Genomic DNA, 9,661 nt, shown 5'->3' on the forward strand with positions numbered 1-9,661 from the left:
ACATCGCAGTATTCAACCAAACAGGTAAAGTCGTACTTGAGCTTGAGTTCTTCGACTAATATTTGAACGCCTTGGCATGCTGGCGTATTCATCGTGATGAGCCTCAAGGGGCGTCGACTTTGTGGCTCCATCAAGACTGGTGATTGGTCATAGGCTGTGATACAAAAAAATTGGGTTCCCGTATCAACATGACATTGCTTTGCCTGTTTGTTCGTTCGGGGTCTCGGGTTTGCCCCGGTTTCCAGTAAGGTCGTGCAGCACAAAATGCTTACTCAACCACTGGATATGTCGCAACTTGATTAATGTTTCGTGAATCGTCCACTCGTCATTTCCCCATGTTCTATGATACAATTTCAACATGTCTTGTATATCTGGGGACATGTTAAATCAAGGTGTCAACGCGTGAGGCGTGGTTTAAATCAAGCTGATGGTGTGCACAGTCACATTAGGGGCAGGCTAAATGCACTACCATATTTTACTACATGTACTCCAAAACATTGGAGTGAACATCAGTCTACTCCAAAGAATTTGGAGTAGACTGATGTTCACTCCAATAAATTTGGAGTAAACCAATGTCTACTCCAAAAACAAGGTTTTTTTGGAGTAGCCCATCCGTGTACTCCAACAATTTGGAGTGCATAACTTGTGCACTCCAATTTCTTTGGAGTGCACAAAGCATGCACTCCAAAGTTGATTCTGTGCACTCCAAGTGTGGAGTTCACAACTGTGCACTACAAAATCTTTGGAGTACAAAACTGTGCACTCCAATATATTTGGAGTGCACCACTTTGCACCTCAAGAAATTGGATTTCATCAAGTGAGAGCCTGAAAATCATGTGAATAAATTTCTTAGCCAACAAAACCAAGAACTGAAACAAGAAAATAAACAGAAAAAGTTTTTATAGGTATAAGGAAACCAAGTGGGCAAATGAGAAAAAAAACATGCAATCAAGAGATTTGAGACTCCAAATCCTTATAGAGAGCCATGCCCTTTTGAAACAAGTTCAACCAACCCTTAACGGTCTTGGAAGTTGACTTTGAACCCAGTATAGGTGGGATTGGCATGACCCCATCCATCCCCCCCACATTTGCCAAGACCCAGTGATTACCATTAATGTGGAGCAGATAAACTGGGTCAGGGAAACTGGAGATCGGGGGGTTTGGAATTGTAGGAAGATAGGAATGACAGCCTGAGATTGAAAGGAAAACTACCGGCCTCGCATAAGTGTTTGAGATAATTTGTCCATGGGACAATTTGTTGAGCCACTTCGACGGAGTGGCCTTAATTCTTTTGTTCAGCTTGAGGCCATTGATGATCTTTGTGATTTCTGAATCGCCGCCCTGTAATTTTGAATAAGAAGACCTGTTTTTCAAGGTCTCTTCAACCATCTCGTTACGGACCCGCCACCACCCAGTCCCTTCTTCTGGGTAGCCAAGTGATTTTGCCAGGCAATGAAACCCGCAATTCCCATCTGCGCGTGGATCCCAAAGTCCTCGGACCGCGTCTTCCAGGTGTGTTGGAATCTGGGAAAGATATTTGAGCTAAACAGGAAAGTCAGATTGGCTCCTATGACACCATGAATGGAACATCTTCATACCTTCATAGCTTCCTGACTTGGAGACGGATCCGAGCTTGGGCTAGCTTCATTTTCTTTGAAAGCCGCAGTGTCCTCGATAGCCGGGGCATCCTCGATAGCTGGGGCATCCTCGATAGCCGGGGAATCCTCGATAGCCGGGGCATCCTCGATAGCCGGGGCGTCGTCCTCACAATCTGAGGCGTCCTCACTAGCTGGGGCGTCCTCAATATCCGGGGCGTCCTTGGACTCCTAAATACCGAGAATATTACTTTCAAGCAAACCATCCAAAAAATCGTCATCTGATTGTTTGGACTTGATGTAGTTGTTGCGGTGATAAACTGGAACAGCAGAATGTGATGATGATGTTCGTGGAAGGATAATCATTGCATGAGAAAAGGAAAACAAGGAGAGAGAAGAGAGAAAAGAAAAGACAAAGAGACACTCACCTGGAACAGCAGAATGTGATGATGATGTTCGTGGAAGGATGAGGAAAGGTCCTTCCACGTCTGCTGCTCCAGGTGACTACAAAGGTGAAATGTCACGAGCTGTGATATGTACACGAAAGGATTGAAGCACAAGAACTTGAGAAAAAGGAAAGAAATGACTACACAACCTCAACACCCCCCCTTGCTGAAAACCTGAGAGAAAAGAAAAAGGAAAGAAAGAGAAAGGAACAACAATGATAGTGAGAGAAAGAAAAGAATTAGAGAACTCCAAAGCGCGCACGATGTTCTTCCAGTAGGGTACGACCAAGAGGCTTAGTGAGCATGTCGGCGAGCATATCCTTCGTGGAGACATGCAGGACCGAAATTTTTCCCAGTTTGACACATTCGCGGGAGAAATGATAACGTGCATCGATGTGTTTGGTGCGCGCGTGATGTTCAGGGTTCTTGGCGAGAGCTTCAGCACCAGCGTTGTCGACGTGTAATGGGATCGCAGTCTTTGGTCGGAGTTTGAGTTCAGTCAGAACGTAGCGGAGCCAAAGACCCTCTTTGCAGGAGTCAGAAAGAGCCTTATACTCCGCTTTGGTGCTCGACAGTGACACTGTTGCCTGCTTTCGAGATTTCCAGGATATCGCCCCGTCGCCTAGTCGAAATGTGTATGCGGAGGTGGAGCGTCTGTCGTGGCGATCTTCAGCCCAATCAGAATCCGAGTAGCCAGAACAAGTTAAGGAGCCTCCCAGACGGAGGCGGAGGTGTTTAGTGGAGATGAGATAGTTGAGAACGCGGACGGCAGCTCTCCAGTGAGATTCGGAAGGATCACGGAGAAATTGAGACAATCGATTCACCGCAAATGCAATATCCGGGCGGGTACATTGGGACGCCCAGAGAAGTGCGCCAATGAGCTGCGGGTAAGGACCGGAGGAAGTTTGTTCTGTCTGTTTCCGTGGCACAAGATCCTTGAATAACAGATCGGTGGGCGTTTTTACCGAGACGTGAGAGTTACCGAGGAACCGTTGTTGTATATCATCTATGTAGTGAGGTTGAGATAGGTGGATGGTATTGTCTTCCAGGTTCCTATCTATTTTCATGGACAGGAAATGATGGAGGTCTTCATCCGCACCAATTTTGAAACGTTTCCCGAGATTCTCAATGAGCGGGTCCACAAAAGTCGGTTCGCCAACTATTGCCAAGTCGTCTACATGCACAGTTACCGCTCCGACTAGAGATTGATTCCTGATTTCGAAATACAAGGTAGGGTCATATTTTGATTGTGTAAGGCCTGCTTGCAAGAGACCGTTATGCAATTCAAGATTCCATTCGCGTGGGGATTGCTTTAAGCCGTAAATCGACCGGTGAACCTCGCAGACCCAATCTGGATGGTTGGGATCCTCGAACCCTGGAGGTTGTTCCATGTACACAGGCTCTTTGAGGTGTCCGTTGAGGAAAGCTGTTTTGAAATCCACCTGTCTACCCTTCCATTTCTTGATGGCCAAGAGACTTAGAATCAGTCGGAGAGTCTCTAGTCGGAGGGTGGGCGCAAAGACTTCCTCGTAGTCAACACCCTGCACCTGAGTATATCCCATTGCCACAAGCCTGGCCTTGAGTTTTTGTATGGACTTGTTGGGTCGTCGTTTGACCTTGAAGACCCACTTGGATTTGATGATTTTCCGTTTGAGAGGTCGGGGAACCAGGCGCCACGTTTCCATGCCGAGGAGAGATAAAAATTCTTCTTCTGCCGATTTAAGCCAGCGAGCCTTGTGTGGCGACCGGAGAAGTTGTTTCCAGGTCTTAGGTGTGTTGACTTCGTCGTCGGGGGAGGTAGACTTGGCCCAAGTGCCGTAGCGTTCGGGAGCACGCCGCTGACGACCGGAGCGTCGAGCTGGTGGGGATGAAGGTCGAGGCGGCGGTGGTGGCTGAGAAGCAGAAACGGGTGACGGGGAAGGTGGGGAGGGAAAAGGAGGTGGCGAGAGGGGGGCGGGGGGAGGAGGAAGATTTTTCTGGGGACTTGGGGAGGGAGGAGAAGAAGGAGGGGGATTTTGCGGAGAAGCTGGGGAAGGAGGGGAAGCATTGAGAGAGGTAGGAGAAGATGGAGGGGGGGAATCTGATACGTCCCTGGGAGCGTGTATGGATGCAACAAGGCGCCGATCAAATTGAGGTTTGAGTGGGATATTAAGTGGTGGGGAATCTAGAATTGATGGAGATATAGCCGGCGCCGGTGGAGCTGAGGACTTCGTCGAGGTGGGAGAAGGGGAAAGGTGCGCCGGCCACGGAACGTCAACAAATAATGGAGAAGGCTGGCGTTTTAGCTCGGCTCCGTAGGGAAATGAATCGTCGTCGAATAGGACATCCCGGGACTTTATTACTGACTTCTTTTCCATGTCCCAGAGTCGATAGCCGTTCCCATCGCCGAGATAGGAGAGAAGAAGAGCTGGACGGCCTTTTGCGTCGAGTTTCTGTCGATTGGCTTCTGGTACCTTGTACCACACCAGGCAGCCGAAAGGGTGAAGAGTTGAGAGATTAGCCAGTGGTTGTCGGAGAAGTTCGTTTGGCGCCTTGAAGCCTGCGGGAGTGTAACATGGAATGGAGTTTAGCGTGAAGGAGATATGACGCATCGCGTCTGCCCAGAAGAGTTTTGGAAGACCAGCACTCTGGAGGGAGCAGCGGATAAGATTGCCAAGTGTGCGATTGGTCCGCTTGGCAACACCATTTAATTCAGGAGAGTGAGGGGGGCCCGGTTCATGGGAAATTCCAGCAAGGTCGAGATAAGAGGTAAACTCAGAGGAGATATACTCCCCGCCGTTGTCCGATCGCAATGCCAGGATCCTGTGAGAGCCATCCTTCTCAAAATGGGCGCGAAAAATCTTAAAGCAGGAGAAAACATTTGATTTGGATTTCATGGGAAAAAGGGAAACAGCTTTTGAGAAGTCGTCGACAAAAGTAACAAAGTATTTGTATCCTTCTCTGGATACCACCTCAAACGAACCGACATCCGAATGGATAAGCTTCCCGGGGGCGTCCGACCGATAATTCAAACGAGACTTGAACGAGGATTGATGCATCTTTGATTGTACACAGATCGTACACTTTTGAACGTCCACTTCGTTCATGACGCTCGGTTTGACGTTTAGGATTTTGAGTAGGCGTTTTAGAGGCCGGAGGCCTATGTGAGAAAGGCGCCGATGGTAACCCATGAGAGTGCTGTCAACAGAGGACAGACTGTGGGTCGAGGTGGAAAGCGACTTTACCTCATTGGATGGAAGGTAGTACAAACCCCCTTTGCGGTAGCCGTGTCCGACAATCTCACCATCCACGGCGAGGGAGTTGGATTTGACGATGTCGCACCCATCCTTTTGGAAGATACAGGTGAGGCCAGCATCACACATCGCCGCGATTGATAGGAGCGGTTCGTGTAGATCGGGAACCACCAGAGTCGGGACGGATACAGTCGTGGCAAGGGGAAGATCGGCAGTCCCGTGATGAGAGGCCTTCACGGTTGAGTTGTCGGCCAGGCGAATGGGAGTGGAGTCGGGTTTGATGTTTTTGACATCCGCACGGTAAGGGGTCATACAATTTGAGCACCCGGAGTCAAGATTTGCATCCTTGCGGGAGACTGCGGCAGAATTCGCAGCGTGGTCAGCAAGAGCTACAGCGTTACCTGCTTTAGCTGAAGGATGGGCTGAGCTGTCGACGTCCGAGCCTGAGTAATCGGAGTCATCTTCATCTCCGTCACCACCGAGGTCCACGACGGTTGTTTGGCCTGCTTTTGCAGGAGGTTTTTGACGGAAACAATTTCCTGACGACTTGCCTGTGCGACCCCCGGCTTCAGAACGGCGGGAAGAGGAGTTTCGACGGTCATGTTCCGCAAGTACCCTCGCGGCGTTCTCGCAGATTTCGAGATTGTGGCCGGATCTCTTACAGAAAGAGCAGAAAAGAGAGTGATCGGCTGGTGGTCTAGAGGATCGGGGCGGGGCCTGGCGAGAGAGTGAGGCCTTCGCGACGGACTCCACGAGAGCTTGATCTTCGTTCCTGGTCTTTCTACGAAGTTCTTCCGCTTTCAGGGCATCCAGGATTTTGACGGGAGGAACTCTGGGGTCGTTCATCATTGCGGAGACGCAAGACAGCCAGTCAGATGGCAGAGAGGTGAGAATCAACGACGAGTAGATGTCGTCCAGAGTGAGTGGGGCATCAGCGGTGATGAGAGCTGAGAGGCTCTCGAACGTTTTGGCCATCTTGTCCAAGTGAGCGGTCAGGTCATCGCCCGTCATTCGGGCGGTCGTGAGTTTGCGAAGAAAATAGGTAATGCCCCCAGCAGATGAGTCCTGATGGGCCTCCTTGAGGGCTGTCCAGAGAGCACGAGCGTCCGTGGTGATGTGACGAACCTTTCGGACATGCGCTGCGTGGATCGTGCTGGAGATAGCTCCGAAAGCGGCTTTGTTGTCGCGAGCCCAGTGTGGATTTACTCTGGCCTTCGCGATATCATTGTCGATAACGTACATGACATCGGTGGTGTTGAGATGGGCCCGCATAAACCAGGTCCACTCGTTGTAGTTGGAGCCTGGTCCGGGGGGCTTGAGCCGCTCGATGGTGGTGGTTTTGAGAGCTGGATGAGTCCAGGTTTCTTGGTCGGGTTTAGAAGACATAGTCGGAATTGGTCGACTAGTGGACGAGTTTGTCGAAGACTTGGGTTCGGGTTCAGATTTCGGTGGTGATGGTGTCATGAACCGGAAGCTTTATCGAGAAGCGTACGGATCCTCCACGCTGATAGAGATGTTGCGGCTTTAGCAGCAAATGGCGCTCATAACCTGTTGCGGTGATAAACTGGAACAGCAGAATGTGATGATGATGTTCGTGGAAGGATAATCATTGCATGAGAAAAGGAAAACAAGGAGAGAGAAGAGAGAAAAGAAAAGACAAAGAGACACTCACCTGGAACAGCAGAATGTGATGATGATTTTCGTGGAAGGATGAGGAAAGGTCCTTCCACGTCTGCTGCTCCAGGTGACTACAAAGGTGAAATGTCACGAGCTGTGATATGTACACAAAAGGATTGAAGCACAAGAACTTGAGAAAAAGGAAAGAAATGACTACACAACCTCAACAGTAGTTTCTTTTGATCTTCTTTGATTTTCGAGCTGGTTGTCCTCTGCTTTTGGCTGTTTGCTTCTTGGAGGACTTCTCCTTCTTCAGACTGGCTTCGACCATCTCAAAGGCTGAGGCATTTCGCTTAGTAGACTTGGTGTGTGACTTCTTCAGGGATGGCCGACCTTTTGGATTGGTCTTGACATCGGGGGCCTGTATAGCGACTGCAGTATGTGTACCAGCAACAATCTGATGAATTTGATCGATGATAGTGGCGAGCCGTTTGGGTTCTTCATGGCTGAGAGACAGTGTGATTTTCTTCATTTCGGCGTCCAAATCCAGTTCATGTTCATCAGGTTTCTGCATGTAATGTCGGTAACATCAGCTTCTCATCAAACAAGAAATTTTGGGCTTGGAATAATGTTTCAAGTGAAAAAGAACGTACCGCAAACTCAGGATTGTACCTCAGGAGCCATTGGGAATGGAAATCCTCGGGGGTCAAATGAGACCCATCTTCCAATAGCTCCGAAATTTTGTGAGCACATGGGATTCCAATCCCCTTGGTGAGAGTCTGAGAGCAAGGTTCAGTTGGATCAAGGTTCGGGATTCGTTTGAACTGATCGATTGCCTGTTTGATAGCAAACGAGGATACCTTGCCAAGCAGAGGGATGAAAGACTTCGGGACACTGACGAGTGTCTTGACCGTATCACTCCCAATAGACTCATGGACCTGGTTCAATTGCGCATCGACCGCAAGTGCTAATGATTGGAATACGGACAGTAAATCACCAGTTGCATTTTTGACAAACGTCTTGAGGTACGCATGTCCAGATTCGACTCGCGAGGTGTTCAGGTTTCGTAGATGAGGGTGTTGGCAAGCCCATGCGACGACAAATAGCTCTTTATGTGGAATAATCCACTTTTCCAAGTATTCGAGCACAGCAGGGCGAGATGACAGATAATCTTTCAATGTAGAGAAGCGCTCTTCGTACAAGTCGACCGTTTTCGAGTAGGTGACTTGCTTCCAGAGACCCATGAAAATCTTCCAGTTGTTTCTTGTTTCTTTCGCTTTTTGTTTGATCAATTCTTCTGAACTTTCTTCCTCGTCTGAATCATCTGGTTCTTCACTCAAAAAATATTTTTTACAGTTTGTTGTTATGTTTTTGTTGATATGCCACGTACACAAGTTTGCTTGAGAGTCCGGAAACACTCGTTTCAAAGCATTTTGGAGAGCAGTATCGCGATCGGTTATGAATACTTGGGGGGTTCTTTCAGGACGCCAAATGTGCTTTTGGAGACAATTGATGGCCCATAAGTAGTTGTCGTCGTCCTCAAAAGTCAAAAAGCAGAATGCCACAGAGAACGAACGGTTTGAAGCCGCCTGGCCAACGATGTGGAGAAGTGGCAACTTATAGCGGTTAGTCTTGTATGTGGCATCGAGGAGAGCCACATGATGGTTGATCCAAGCGAGATGGATGGATCCTGGATGAGCAAAGAACAGATTGAGAAGCTTTCCGTTGTTGTTGACCTTGACATCCCAGGTCCAATTAGATTCCTGGAGAATCGACATCAGAGCTTCTGCTGGCTTCCGACCAGCTAAATCTTCGCGACGGATATTTTGAAGGGCATTTGTGACGGTCTTGTTGGTTGCATAGGTCTCGTTGTTGGATGTTCGAAGCTGGAGCAAAATCTGAGCGGCTTTGAGGTTTGATTTCGAAAGCTTTTGAATCTCCTCAATCTGCTCTGGAATCAGTTGTCGGTGAGCCGCATGAGATCTGGGTCCAGGGGATGCTTCATGATTATGCTCGCCGTTTCGGATCTGAAACGTCCAAGTTTTGTCGACAATCTTCTTGCTGGTGGGTACAGAGCCATAAATTACGAAGGGGCAGCCGATCTTTGTTGTAGAAGTTGTTCGTCCGTCTTTCTTCACTCCTGAGCCGCGATAATGCCCAGATCGATCACATCGAATATAAACATTTTTACCCGGCACCGAGTTGGACTTGAAGACCGCATATCCATGATTCTTGGCCCACATTTGACAGAACTGAACTAGAGTATCCATTGATCTAAAGGCTGCACAACGAGGAGGGTCCAATGATTCTGAGAAAACATGTCAGTAAAAATCTGAGAGTAAAACAATGCTGATGGCCACTTACCACCAACGCTAAAGTCATAGCTTTTTAGATCTGAAATCACAAGGAGGTCTTGATCTTTCTTGCTGGAGGGGCTTTGAGCAACTTGCGTGTCGATGATGGGGGTTGATTGCTTGTTTGGAGGTGCTGTAGATTCCTTCTTTTTGTTTTTGAAGCCACTATCGTCCAAAGCGCTTTTGTCATCTGATTCCTGCTGATTGGATTCTTGAGACCCCGAGTTGCAATATAAATTGGATGGGCTCGTGATTTGAGAGGGTTGATTTGACGCTTTGGCTGAAGTTTGTTGATCCAAAGAAGCCGGAGCTGGAGCTGATTTGGCTGTTTGGAAGAGGGCAAGCATTGATTGCATCTGCTGCCACATCTCCGGGGTGACCATAATGCCGTTGGTTGGGTTGGTTGAGTTGTTCAT

The 9,661-nt window shown here is 48.6% G+C and overlaps 1 protein-coding gene across 1 annotated transcript; it reads right to left on the reverse strand.

Moving 5' to 3' along the window:
• Positions 1-1,592: 1,592 nt before the first annotated feature.
• On the reverse strand, positions 1,593-9,661 carry PtA15_5A856 (uncharacterized protein; the record flags this gene model as incomplete). The annotated part of the gene is made up of 2 exons (XM_053169661.1): positions 1,593-1,826; positions 9,263-9,661. 2 exons carry the CDS (start codon positions 9,659-9,661, stop codon positions 1,593-1,595), a joined length of 633 nt encoding a protein of 210 aa, XP_053020836.1.

The sequence above is a fragment of the Puccinia triticina genome, chromosome 5A (assembly GCF_026914185.1).
Source record: "Puccinia triticina chromosome 5A, complete sequence".
Classification (NCBI taxonomy): domain Eukaryota; kingdom Fungi; phylum Basidiomycota; class Pucciniomycetes; order Pucciniales; family Pucciniaceae; genus Puccinia; species Puccinia triticina.